The sequence below is a fragment of the Pongo abelii genome, chromosome 23 (genome assembly GCF_028885655.2).
Source record: "Pongo abelii isolate AG06213 chromosome 23, NHGRI_mPonAbe1-v2.0_pri, whole genome shotgun sequence".
Taxonomy (NCBI): Eukaryota; Metazoa; Chordata; class Mammalia; order Primates; family Hominidae; genus Pongo; species Pongo abelii.
The window spans coordinates 28,021,449-28,034,983 of NC_085929.1; the positions used below are offsets into that span (position 1 = coordinate 28,021,449).

General features: G+C 54.4%; 1 protein-coding gene and 1 long non-coding RNA gene across 21 annotated transcripts in view; one reads left to right on the top strand and one right to left on the bottom strand.

Annotated features, from left to right (window-relative positions):
* Positions 1–2,163: 2,163 nt before the first annotated feature.
* LOC129052712 (uncharacterized) lies at positions 2,164–10,280 on the top strand. Of its 4 annotated transcripts, none has more exons than XR_008517845.2 (5): positions 2,164–2,318; positions 2,692–2,812; positions 4,812–6,856; positions 7,457–7,592; positions 9,596–10,280. It is a non-coding gene; the product is annotated as an uncharacterized LOC129052712 (long non-coding RNA). The 4 variants fall into 4 exon arrangements; XR_008517844.2 differs by having other exon boundaries at positions 4,812–6,703; positions 9,596–10,279; XR_008517842.2 differs by having other exon boundaries at positions 4,812–4,964; positions 9,596–10,262.
* Positions 6,809–13,535, bottom strand: part of TANGO2 (transport and golgi organization 2 homolog) — a 48,098-nt gene continuing 41,371 nt past the window's right edge. For 14 of the 17 annotated variants that reach the window (XM_054543648.2, XM_054543654.2, XM_009234116.4 and 11 more), the window contains 3 exons: positions 11,059–11,212; positions 9,311–9,415; positions 6,809–8,202 (listed from right to left, as the gene is read on the bottom strand). In XM_054543648.2, the coding sequence (XP_054399623.1) occupies positions 8,082–8,202; positions 9,311–9,415; positions 11,059–11,212 (380 nt within the window). In that variant the 3' untranslated portion in view covers positions 6,809–8,081. Of the gene's footprint in view, positions 8,203–9,310; positions 9,416–11,035; positions 11,247–13,535 lie in introns of those variants that run through there. The other 3 variants (XM_054543652.2, XM_054543650.2, XM_054543651.2) reach the window with 3 other exon arrangements.

Genomic DNA, 13,535 nt, shown 5'->3' on the forward strand with positions numbered 1-13,535 from the left:
TGGCTCATGCCTGTAATCCCAACACTTTGGGAGGCCGACGTGGGCAGATCACGAGGTCAAGAGATTGAGATCATCCTGGCCAACATGGTGAAACCCCGTCTCTATTAAAATTACAAAAATTAGCTGGGCATGGTGGCATGTGCCTGTAGTCCCAGCTACTCTGGAGGCTGAGGCAAGAGAATCGCTTGAACCTGGGAGGCAGAGGTTGCAGTGAGCCGAGATTGCGCCACTGCACTCCAGCCTGGGCAACAACAGCGAGACTCTGTCTAAAAAAAAAGAAACTTTAAGATGGCACCATAACATATAATTTGTGGGCAGACTTCATGACACGCAAACTGCCATCCATGATAGTCTGTTAGCCCCTACTCCATCTGAAGATGCTTCAAGCACAGCACCTGGAAATCTTGAGTAGCTGCCCTCTGAACTCAGAAACTGAGTTTATAGTTGGTTCCAACTAATATCTTTGTTTTTCTTTTATCTTCAACGTGCAACGCCTGATGGCTCACGCCATGGAGGATATCTCCTCTACTGCCGGTCCCAGCAGGTGATTCAGCTGGCCCTTAATGAACAAAAGGCAGCCCAGCAAGGAAATGGACTCATACTATTCAAGGAAAGATAACCTCTTCTTTCCTTGAACAAGAGGAGGGACCAACAAAGATTCTTTGCTTGGCCAAACCAGGCTCCTGAACCTTCTTCTAGGCCCATCTGTGCACTTCCTTGTAAATTTCACTTAGAGCAAGAACCCTGCAAAGTCACTTTCGCAAGAAGCATCCCCTGACCCTCGACATCTGATCACCCTCCTTATCTAATCCGTTCCTACACTGTCCCCCAGGTGAAGATGTCTAGTTACCGTGGCCTGTCTTCAGCAAAAATCCTGTTAATTGGTGTAGCCAGAATCTCCCTTACCCGGGATGTTTCTTCTTAGTCATTTTCCATGTGCTGACCCAGCTCCCACACCCCTGCCCCTCAGCTATCAATTCCCACTTGCCCATTCGGAGTTGAGCCTAATCTCTCTCCCCCACTGCAGAATCTCATTCCCGTGGTCCCTATACCTAGCAAGACGGTCCTGAATAAAGTCTTCCCTACAGTGCTTTAGCAAGTGTCATTCAGTAATTCTTTCTTTAACATTATCAGTGTTAATTTCCTGGTTGTAATCATTTTTCTGTGATTGGGTGCGGCATTAACATTTGGGGTAACTGGGTGAAAGATACTGGAATTTTTTGTTCTACTTTTTAAATCCTTTAGTAAATTGAATTTTTTTTTTTTTTTTTTTGAGATGGAGTCTCGCTCTTGTTGCCCAGGCTGGAGTACAATGGCACGATCTCGGCTCACTGCAACCTCTGCCTCCCGGGTTCAAGCGAGTCTCCTGCCTTAGCCTCCCAAGTAGCTGGGATTACAGGCACCTGCCACCATGCCCAGCTAATTTTTGTATATTTTGTAGAGACGAAGTTTCTTTTTTTTTTTTTTTTTGAGACAGAGTCTCGCTCTTGTTGCCCAGGCTGGCGGACAATGGCACGATCTCGGCTCACTGCAACCTCTGCCTCCCGGGTTCAAGCGATTCTCCTGCCTCAGTCTCCCAAGTAGCTGGGATTACAGGCATGTGCCACCATGCCCAGCTAATTTTGTATTTTTCACAGAGACAAGGTTTCTCCATTTTGGTCAGGCTGGTCGCGAACTCCTGACCTCAGGTTATCCACCCGCCTCAGCCTCCCAAAGTGCTGGGATCACAGGCATGAGCCACCGCACCCGGCCTCCCACTTTCTTTAAACTTTTTCATTTAGAAATTATTTCAATGGCCAGGCGCGGTGGCTCACGCCTGTAATCCCAGCACTTTGGGAGGCTGAGGCGGGTGGATAACAAGGTCAGGAGATTGCGAACATCCTGGCTAACACGGTGAAACCCCGTCTCTACTAAAAATGCAAAAAATTAGCCGGGCGTGGTGGCAGGCACCTGTAGTCCCAGCTACTCAGGAGGCTGAGGCAGGAGAATGGCGTGAACCTGGGAGGCGGAGTTTGCAGTGAGCCGAGATCGTGCCACTGCTTTCCAGCCTGGGCGACAGAGCGAGACTCCGTCTCGAAAAAAAGAAAAAAAAAAAAAAAAAAAGAAAGTGGGGAAAGGAATGTTGCAGATGACAAAGCTGTAGGCCTGCACAGGCCTCCCCCACCACCTCAGCACCAGACACCTCACAATGGGCTCCATGCCCTGGAGGGTCTGGTTCCAGGACTCAGCTAGGGGATGCCAGCCTCCCGGTGGCTGGGCCAGTCAGAGCCCAGCACATGGCCATTCATCCAAAGCAACCTCTTACACTTGGTTGATTGGTGAGTTGGAGGCTCCACTGGCCCCTGTCAGACTTGAGACCTCACACCTGCCCACCACAGCCAGTTTCCCACACAGCCTGGGACTGACTGGGTGATGGAGAAGGATCCTTACCATGGAATCTTATCCAGGTCCAGCCCCAGGGTTGCAAAGATTGATGCCTGGAAGCTGGGACTCCAGCCCAAGCTGGGGGAGGATCCTTTCCCCTCTGGGCTCCTGTGTTTCCACCTAAGGCCCAGTTCACCCATGAGCCAGGCATCTGCTGGCAGATGAGAACAAGACATGGTCTCAGGAAGTCTGCAGGCAGACCCCCGGCCTTCCAGGATGAGACCTGAGGCCATGCCGCATTCCTGGCCTGGCCATGTCTGTTCATAGAATTGCCTCCACGTTGGCCAGCCCCACGCCTCCAGACTCTATGTCTACACAGCTCACCTTGGTAATCTCGGGGCCAGAGGACAGAAGCAGCTTATGTTGGGAAGGGGCATCTGAGAAGGAGGTGAGTTCCCCATCTGCCTGGGAGAAAGGGACCCATGCTGGGGACTCAGGGATCAGGTGCATCTGGCGACAAGCACAGAGGACTGGCTGGGCAGTGCCAGGAAGGCCATTGTCCAGGCCCAGCCATTCCTGGTGTCACGTCCAAAGCTCTTCTAGAAGGCATTGGCTTTGGGCCCCTATACCCTCAATTAGCACAAGGGCCTTGCATCAAGGGGTTGGCCCAAATAGATGGGGGCTTGGGAAGCACCAGCACTGTCATTCTGGGCTCAAATGCTTGCCTGGCCTGGGCATCAGAGTATAGTGGTGGGCAAGAGAAGAAAGGTCCCTGCCTTCCTGAAGCTCCCATTCTGATGGAGAGACAGGCAAGAAACAATCCTAGCACACAGCACGCCAGATGGTACGTGCTCACTGCCATAGAGAAAAAGAGAGTTTCTTCCTTCCTTCTTCCTCCTTCTTTCCTTCCTCCTTCCTTTTTTTTTTTTTTTTGAGATGCAATCTAGCTCTGTCACCCAGGCTAGAGTGCAGTGGTACAATCTCAGCTCACTGCAACCTCTGCATCCCAGGTTCAAGCGATTCTCCTGCCTTAGCCTCCCGAATAGCTGGGATTACAGGCACCCGCCACCATGTCCAGCTAATTTTTGTATATTTAGTAGAGATGGGGTTTCACCATGTTGATCAGGCTGGTATCGAACTCAAGTGATCCACCCACCTTGGCCTCTCAAAGTGCACCCAGCCTCCTTTTTTATTTTTTTCTTTCTTTCAATATGGGAGCTCACTGTGTCGCCCACACTGGAGTGCAGTCGTGCAATCATGGCTTACTACAGCCTCAAACTCCTGGGCTCAAGCGATCCTCCCACCTCAGCCTCCCAAGTAGCTGGGATTACAGGTGTGTGCCACCGTGCTGGGCTAAACTGAAACTTTAAATGAGTTGCCTGTCTGAGACTTCAGTAAAGACCTGCAGGAATTAGGGGAAGAGTGTGGTTTGGATATCTGCAGGGGAATTGTGAGCGCAAAGACCCTGGGGCAGGAGCTGTTTAGAGTATGTAGCTGTGAGCTGAGGGTGTGGGGTAGGCCTGGGCAAGTAAGGTGAAGTGGGGAGCAGTGCCAGACATTGTGGGGACACCAGCATGGGAAGACCATGGATCTGTGGGGCAGGCACCCCCAGAGATGCCACCTTGTACTCATCCTATTCTGTCCTGGCCCATGGTTCTGTCTCTCCACCTGGCTGGGAACTGGGGGGCCATTATGTATCTCCCCAAGCCACAGTTTCTTCATCTGTAAAGTGAAGATCACTACTGTGTTAGTCTGTTAGGGCCGCCTTAAAAAACCACCACAGTCGGCCGGGCGCGGTGGCTCACGCCTGTAATCCCAGCACTTTGGGAGGCCGAGGCGGGCAGATCACAAGGTCAGGAGATCAAGACCATCCTGGCTAACACAGTGAAACCCCGTCTCTACTAAAAATACAAAAAATTAGCTGGATGTGGTGGCGGGCGCCTGTATTCCCATCTACTCGGGAGGCTGAGGCAGGAGAATTGCTTGAACCTGGGAGGTGGAGGTTGCAGTGAGCCGAGATTGTGCCACCATACTCCAGCCTGGGTGACAGAGTGAGACTCCATCTCAAAAAAAAAAAAAAAAAGCACCACAGTCTGGGCTCGGTAGCTCACACCTGTAATCCCAGCACTATGGGAGGCCAAGGTGGGAGGATCATGTGAGCCCAGGAGTTTGGGACCAGTTCAGGCAACATGGTAAAATCCCGTCTCTACAAAAAATACAAAAAATTAGCTGGACGTGGTCATATGCACCTGTAGTCCTATCTACTCAGGGGACTAGGTGGGAAGACTGCCTGACCCCAGGAGGTGGAGGCTGCAGTGAGCTGTGATCTTGCCACCGCACTCCAGTCTGGGCAATGGAGTGAGGCCCTGTCTCAAAAAAAAAAAAAAAAAAAAAAAAAGCATCACAAATTGAACCACTTAAAATAACAGACATTTATTGTCACACAGCTCCAGAGGCTGGAAGTCCATGATCAGAGTGACGGCAGGCCTGCTCCCTCTGAAGGCTCTAAGAGAGGTTCTGAAGCAGGCCCCGCTCCCAGCTTCTGGTGATGCCTTGGCTCGTGGAGCAGAATTCCAGTCTTTACACGGTGTTCTTCCTGTGTGCGTATCTGTCCGTGTCCAAATCTTTCTTTTTCCTTTTTTTTTCTTTAAGAGACAGGGTTTTTCTCCATCATCCAGGCTGAAGTGCAGTGGTGCAATCACGGCTCACTGCAGCCTCCACCTCCTGAGCTCAAGTGATCCTCCTACCTCAGCCTCCCAAGTAGCTGGGACTACAGGTGTGCACCACCATGCCCCGCTAATTTTTAATTTTAATTTTTCTGTAGAGATGGGGTCTTGCTATGTTGCCCAGGCTAATCTGGGCTCAAGCAGTCCTCCAGCTTTGGCCTCCCAAAGGGCTAGGATTACAATGTGAGCTGTTGCGCCCAGCCCAAATCTTCCTTTTTTGTTTTTTTTGAGACAGAGTCTCCCTCTGTTGCCCAGGCAGAGTGCAGTAGTGCAATCTCGGCTCACTGCAACCTCTGCCTCCTGAGTTCAAGCGATTCTCCCACCTCAGCCTTGCATTACAGGTGTGAGTCACCATGGCCAGCTAATTTTTGTATTATTATTATTATTTTTTGGTAGACACAGCGTTTCGACATGTTGCCCCAGGCTGGTCTTGAACTCCTGAGCTCAGGCAATCCTCCTGCCTCAGCCTCCCAAAGTGCAGGGATTATAGGCATGAGCCACTGTACCCAGCCTAAATGTTCCTCTTTTTATAAGGATAGCCGTCATATTGGATTAGGGCCCACACTAACGACCTCATTCTACCTTGGTTACCCTGGAAGAACCCTATCTCCAAATGCAGTCACATTCTGAGGTACTGTGGGTCAGGACACTGATATATCTTTTTGGGGGACACAACTCATAACATCAATAGAATCACCATTGAGGGCTGTGCTTCCTTAGGGGGCTCAGGCTGCTGGGGAGCCCTGGGCAGGGTGGGGGCAGAGGGACCCATGCAAGAGCAGAGACTGCTCTTCCTGGGCAGGCCGGGTCTCTGGGCAGAGGTGAACATCCGGGGGGCTCTTCATGAGGGCAGGGGGCCATCCAGGTTGGGGGCTGGCACTGGTCACCGGCACAGGACACGGTGGCCACTGGGGCAGGTGAATGTGTTGGCAGCAAGGGCAGTGCCCCCAGCTGAGAGCCTGTTGTCCTGACTCAGAGGACACGTATGGGACTTGGGGCCTGAGTTTCTCCTCAGGCCTGGGGGTGCAGCCTGGGTCGCAGCTGGGAAACTCTTCTGAGTTCAAAGTGAGCCATGGAAGGCTCTGAGCCCAGCAGAGTGGTCTGGGCAGGAAGGGGAAGGGACGGGGAGGCCCCTGCTCCTCCCTAGGTGGACTCGCATCATGTCACAATCAGGCCAGGAAGCTGTGGCGCAGGTCCACACCCACCCTGCACTCTCATGGATCTGAAAAGGCCAAGTTAGGGGTTGGGTGCAGAGGCTTAGAAAAGTCTAGGTCTCAGCATTGGATATCTGGGACCCCCTTATACTTGGCCAGGCTCAGGGATGCAAGCTCCTTAGAGCTGGCCCCAAACCAGGAGCTCCTGGGGCTGAGACAGATGCAGACCTGCTCTCCTGCCTCTCCTACCATCCCCTGGCCCCCACCATCCAACAGAAGTCCAGGCCAGCCTGCCTCCCTCCAGTGGGGCCGCCATGGCGACCTGATAGTCCTGTATGGGTGACTGGCCCCATAATCAGCATCTACCACATCCCACGCGCATGGGGTCTCTCACTGCGGCCCCTGCCTAAGGACAGATGGACTGACCCACAGGCATCCACGAGTGGTGCTGAAGAAGCCGTGAGTAAAGGGGGAGGTGGGAAGGGCCTTATCCAGGGTGTCTGGCTGCACAGGAGATGCAGCAGCTCCCACTGGCACCCTGCACACAAGGGAAAGGCCTCGAAATGTGCTCACCAAAGCCTCAGAGTTTTATTATCAGCAGCTCACATTCAGGTACAGATTCCTATGAAGTTTGCCTCACCTGGAGGGAGGAGGGAGAGAGCAGGGCTGGCTGAGATGGGGTTGCCAGAGGCATGGTCTCCAGCTGGGTAAGCGGGAGTCTGAGAGCCCCTGGTGCACACGGAGCCTCCTGGCACACACAGGATTGTCTCAAACACAGAGGACCTCTGGCACACTCAAGGGCACTGAATCTGGCAATAAGTCTGCACTTCTGTTATGAGAGTGGGTTTTTTGGCCGGATGTGGTGGCTCACGCCTGTAATCCCAGCACTTTGGGAGGCCGAGGTGGGTGGATCACCATGTCAGAAGTTCAAGACCAGCCTGACCAACATGATGAAACCCCGTCTCTACTAAAAACACAAAAATTAGCTGGGCATGGTGGCACACGCCTGTAATCCCAGCTACTCAGGAGGTTGGGGCAGGAGAATTGCTTGAACCTGGGAGGCGGAGGTTGCAGTGAGCCGAGATCATGTCACTGCATTCCAGCCTGGGTGACAGAGCAAGACTCCATCTCAAAAAAAAAAAAAAAAGAGACAGTGGGTTTTTCTCAGGTCTTCTTGGTGCCCAGTTCCAAATGTGGCTGTCTCCTCTGCAGGAGCAGGTCTGTTTGTCAAGAATCCAAGCACGCCTGTGCTCTGTGGCCACAGGGAGAGGAGGGGCCGCTTTTAAATACAAGCCTACTCCTGTCGTTGGACCACAACAAAGACCCACTGGCCAGAAGCACATGAGAGGTGAGAGTCGCCCTTCTGCCTTGTCCGGCATCGTGTATGTGCACCTGTGTGTGTGTGTCTGTGCAACTGTGCATGTGTGCACATGTGTAGTACACCTATGTGTGTACATGTACATGTGCCTGTGTCGGTGTCCATGTATATGCCTTGCGTGTGTGTGCTTGTGCACATGCAGGAGTGTATGTGTGTGCCGTGTGAGTGCCTGTGTACATGTGCAAGAGTGGGCTCAGGTGTATCCACATGTTCATGGTATACCTGGGTCGGTCCTAGACCTGCTATCAGACTCTGCTGCTCCCCACTGGCACAAAGGCAGACCCTGAACTGGGCATGGGGACACAGATGGGTAACACGCAAACCACAGGGCCCTGATCCGGGGGATGCTGGCCAAGCCACGGGCAGTGCAATGCAGTATGGCCAAGGAAGGTTTCCTGTCCACAGTGCCCCTCAAGGCAGGGCCCCCCAGGGGCCCACTGGCCAGGCCCAGAGGTGGGGTTAGCTCTGCAGTGTGAACTCATAGGTTCTGGTCTCCCAGTGGGAGAGGTCCTTGTTCATCATGCTACGCTCAGTGAAGGTCACGTGGCCGTCCGCATCGACCAGGATGATGGTGTTGGTTCTGAAAGACAGCAGGGGCCCTCGTTCACCTGGTGTCCCTCAGCCCTGCCTTGCCTGTCACAGCCACAGCTAGGGCAAGAATGCAGGCAGGTAGAGTTAGGAACCCCATGCCTGGAGGCTGTCCCAAGTCACAGAGAGCAGCAGCCTCAGTCTTGGGGATGATGAGGGGCCGTCAGTGGCGTGTCAGCTCTTGGCTGGCTCCACAGGCTCACACTTGCTGAGTCCTGCCACCTTCACTGGGAACCACCCCACCCTGTCCTGCTCTCCCCGTGTAGCATGAGCTACGGCACAGGGCAGCCTGCGGGCTGACCACACACTTCCCCTTTGGAGGCCCAGGTTCCCAGACACAGCCACGCTTGGTTCTTCCAAGAGGTCAAGCTGTTGATCACTTGGGGCCCAGGCCTCCTCTGTCTGGAAGGCTCCCCTCCTGTGCCCTCTCTTCCACTGCCCAGGCCATGCCAGCCCACCTGAAGCAAACATTCAGCACACTGTCCTCTCCTCTAACCCTCTCTGCTGTGGGCTTTGCAGATGGAGGGTGGCACCGGATCCCCCAACAGCCCCGGCATAGGCTGGTTCCCAGGGCAGACACATACACAGTGTACCCCGTGGGGTGGGACCCAGCGACTATGCGGCCTGTCAGGGAGTGGACTTGGCACCTGCCTTCCCCTCACACACAGGAAGATGAGCCTATGACAGAGGAGGGGCTGAAAGAAATGACACCCTGCACCTGCCAATGGGCCAGCCAGCCCCAGGCGGGAAAGGCTGGCCAGCAGCCGCCACCCAAGGCTACAGCCTGTAGGCCTAGTGCCACGGTGCCGGGGCGTTTGCCTGCAGGGATCCACCAATGTGCAGGCAGCTCTGAGGCCATCCTGGCCCCGTGTGGCTGTGTACTGGCTCCTTAAGCCCAGCCTGTGGGGCCCCGGGAGCCTGTGGTATCTGCTCACCCTGCAGCTGCGTCTGGACAGGGCAGAAGCTCTGGAATCCACTCAGGCGAGGAAGGAGCCTGGCCCTGGCTACGGAACATGGGGGCACTTGGCTTCTTTGCCGGCCCTCTAGCGTGGGAGGTGGGACATGGGATAGGAGGTGGCGCACCCGCGGTGCTGCAATACCTGGTGCCGTAGCCAGGGCAGCGCACGCACACAGCCGCGTACTTGCTCAGCATGGGCTGCACGTACTCCCCGCCCTGGTCCTCGATGGCCGGGTCTGGCAGCTGCCTGCAGGATGGAGGGAAGCGGTGGCCATTAGTCCCTCTGCGGCCCGCCCGCAGCCGGGTCTAGCTCCAGCCCACCTGGTGGCCTAACTGGCTCTGGGGAGTGGCCGGGGAACTGCAAGTGTTGTTTTTCTTCTTTTCTTTTTTCTCTTCTCTTCTCTTTTCTCTTATTTTCTTTTTTGAGGAGGAGTTTCACTCATCGCCCAGACTAGAGCGCAATGGTTCGATCTTGGCTCACTGCAACTTCCACCTCCCGAGTTCAAGCGATTCTCCTGACAGAAGTCCACTCAAGCCAGCCATTGTAGCTAGCATCGGGGCTCCAGCCGTCAGCTGGGATTACAGGCGTGCACTACCAAGCCCATCTAGTTTTGTGTTTTTAGTAGAGACGGAGTTTCACCATGTTGGCCAGGTTGGTCTTGACCACCTGACCTCAGGTGATCCGCCCACCTCGGCTTCCCAAAGTGCTGGGATTACAGGCGTGAGTCACCACACCAGGCCTGTTTCCTCCACGTTTCTGCTCAAGGCGGAAAATCTCCATCTACTCTTAACTTATGACTCAATCGTGGAGTTTTGGCCCCAGATGGCACATACAAGCTCCCTGCCTGCCCCAAGAGGTGCCCTGTGGGCATCTGCCTCTGTGACAGACGTCTACTCAAGCCAGCCATTGTAGCTAGCATCGGGGCTCCAGCCATCAGTGAGGGCAGCCAAGCCGGTCCTTGGCCTGCCCCAGATGGCACATTGATGAGGGCTGTGTGGATTTACAGCTGGGAGGGGCTGCTGGGCATGCCCAGGTGGGGCTCTTCTAGTGAGGCAGCGATGCTGAGGCTGAAGGATGAAGCTGCCTATCAGAGGCCCAGAGGAGAGGGAAGGTAGGCAGGGGGCAGAAAGGGGCCCCGGGGGAGGAGTGGGAGATGGTCCATGGGGGCTCCTCTGAAGGGGGCAAGCTGGACAGGGTGGGAGTGGACGCTGGGTCACCTGGGTAGGGCAGTGATCTGACCTGGGTGGGGAGCGAGGGATGGGTGGGGCATCTCGCCCAGTGGGAGAAAGGCCGGCATGGCAAGCACCAGGACCCCCGGCTGAGGCAACCAAGACCCCAGTGCCTGGCCCCTGAGGGGCCTTGAGACCTACGGGAAAGGAAGTAGGTGGGAGCTCCTACACCCAGGCAGTCTCCGGAACTGCAAGTCCCTGCCCAGCACTCAGCCCAGGGTTGCTGGGGACAGACCGCTTGCGGGAAGCCCCATCAACCCTGAGAGTGCGGACCCTAGCCACTCATTTCCATGATGTGTCTCTTCAGCCTGGGTTTGCTGAGTGTCTAGAATCTTCTGGAACTTCCTGCTAGCCCTCAGCATGCAGAGAGGAGCATCCATCTGCTCTGGGCCCCACGTGGCTGCATCAAGCCTCTGGGCGCACTGAGCCTCCTCTGGGCCTAGGCCTGGGCCCATCTCCTGTCATCAAAAGTCCCTGGTGTTGGAAACCTCAGCTGGCTCAAGGGGACAGGCAGGGAGGACAGGATGTCCATCAGCTTCCCTGCAGCTGGGGAACCAGCCTGGCCACCTCCATGGGCCTCCCGGGGCAGCAGGGCCTGCCTTTCCCTCTGCCCTGGTGGCAGGACACTGGGGCTCACCCCAGCAGGACCCGCCCACTCACGCCTCTTCATTGTTGAGCACATCCAGGAGGCTGGCGATGAGCATATCCTTGGGCAGCGCCTGGCTCCGTTCCACAGCCTCCAGGAAGAGCTGCTTCCCAAAGCACAGCTTCCTCCAGGGCGTCTCCAGCAGCGCATTGCTCAGCCCGTAGGTGCCTGTGGGGAGCAATCAGCGGGCCATGCAGAGGCCCTGCTGTGCCATGTCAGGGCAAATTGCCACCTGCCACCCACCTAACATGGGGTACAGCTGGGGACCATGAAATCAGGCCAGACTGGGGCCAAGCCGCTCCATGCTCCAGCACCTTCCCCATGCTCATTCCTGACCTGATGGCATGGCAAGGAGAGGAGAACTCAGCAGTAGGCGGAAGGGGGCACCCACAGGAGACCACAAGGCACAGATGCCCAGCAGCCTGGATGGATGGATGAATAAGAAATGAGCAACCTGAGATCTCACAGGCAAAGGGGGCAGCCAAGAGGGAACCTCTCCACCTCACGCCAGTTTGGGGGGCCGCCTGAGAAGTTCAAGAGTGGGAGAATTAGCCACCAGAGGCCAGGAGGCACCCACCACAATCATGTCCTTGTTTGAGGAACCCCCAACAGTGCCACACAGTGGGCACAGGTGTAGGCTGGGCCTCAGCAGAGCATGGCCCACCTCTGCGTACCAGCCAGGCCCCAGGTTAGGAGAGCCAGGGGGGCTCAGTGCACAGACTCTGAACTGTGGCTTCTCAGAACAAGCTCCCAGAGTGTTGGCAGAAGGCATGGCCAACAGGAAAAGGGTTTCTCATGTCACAAAAAGTGAAGGGCAGGGACTTGAGGCGGAGAAACACCTCACCTCAGAGGCTCTTCTCTAGAGGCCAGGGCAGCAGGGGTGGGCTTGATGGGAGCCATGCACCCCAAATGATGCACCAGGGAGACCGAGACACCACCCCTCTCCCTGTCAGACTTCCAGGAGAATATCTTGGCCGAGACATTTCCCAGGAAGACAGCCCTGGCTCTGCTGGGGCCCCCAGAGCCAAGCCGCCAGCCCCAGGTGTCACAGTGCTTTTTCCATCACGAACGACATGGAAGACCATTCAATGGCATAGTCATGGGCAAAGAATGGAGCTGGACTATACCTCACACCATACACAAAAGTTAACTCAGGTCGAGAGAGGTGGCTCACTCCTATAATCCCAGCGCATTGGGAGGCTGGGGCAGGAGGATCACTGGAGCCCAGGAGTTCAAGACCAGCCTGGGCAAAATAGTGAGACCTTATCTCTACAAAACATAAAAGTTAGCTGAACATGGTGGCACACATCTGCAGTCTCAGCTACTTGGGAGGGAGGATCTCTTTTTTTTTTTTTTTTTTTTTTGAGACGGAGTCTCACTCTGTCGCCCAGGCTGGAGTGCATTGGCGCAATCTCGGCTCACTGCAAGCTCCATCTCCCGGGTTCACGGTCTTGTCTCAGCCTCCCGAGTAGCCGGGACTACAGGCGCCTGCCACCACGCCCGGCTAATTTTTTGTATTTAGTAGAGATGGGGTTTCACCGGTTTAGCCAGGATGGTCTCGATCTCCTGACCTCATGATCCACCCGCCTTGGCCTCGCAAAGTGCTGGGATTACAGGCGTGAGCCACCGTGCCCGGCTGGGAGGATCTCTTAAGCCCAGAAGGTTGAGAGTGCAGTGGGCCATGACTGCACCACTGCACTCCAGCCTGGGTGACAGAGCCAGACCCTGTCTCAAAAAAAAAAAAAGTTAACTTAAGTCAAACCAAAGACCTAAGTGAAAGAGCAAAAGCTATAAAACTCTAAGAAGAAAGTACTGGGGAAAGCTTCATGACCTTAGATTAGGCAATGGTTTCTCAGATAAGAAACCAAAAGCATGAGCAACAAAAGAAAAAAAAAAAAAAGAGAGAGACATAGGACTTAAAAATTTAAAGTTTTGTGCTTTAAATAAGAGACTTGTAGCTAGAATGAATGTATAAATCACTCCTATAACTCAAAAAGACAACCCAATCTGAATAACCATTTCTCCAAAGAAGACATACAAATGGCCAACGAGCATGAGAATAGCTGCTCAACATCATAGCCATCAGAGAAATGCAAACCAAACCACGAGGCCACACCACTTCACACCCACTATTGTGGCTATCATCAAAAACACAGAAAATAGCAAGTGTTGGTGAGGATTCAGAGAAGCCGCAACCCGCATACACTGCTGGTGGCAATGTATAATGCTGTGGCTGCTTTGGGAAACAGTTTGGATGTTCCTCAAAAGGTTACACAGGGTTCCCACACGACTTAACAACTCCATTCCTAGGTATTCACACAAGAGCCATAAAAACATATGACCACACAAATGCTGTGAGGTCACGCTGAGCAGCACTGTTTCCAACAGCCAAAAGGTGGAAACAACTCAAGTGTCCATTAATGGATGAAGGAAAGAAACAAAAAGTACCAACTAGCTAGAGAGTTCAGGGCAGCTGGCTCAGCAACTCCCT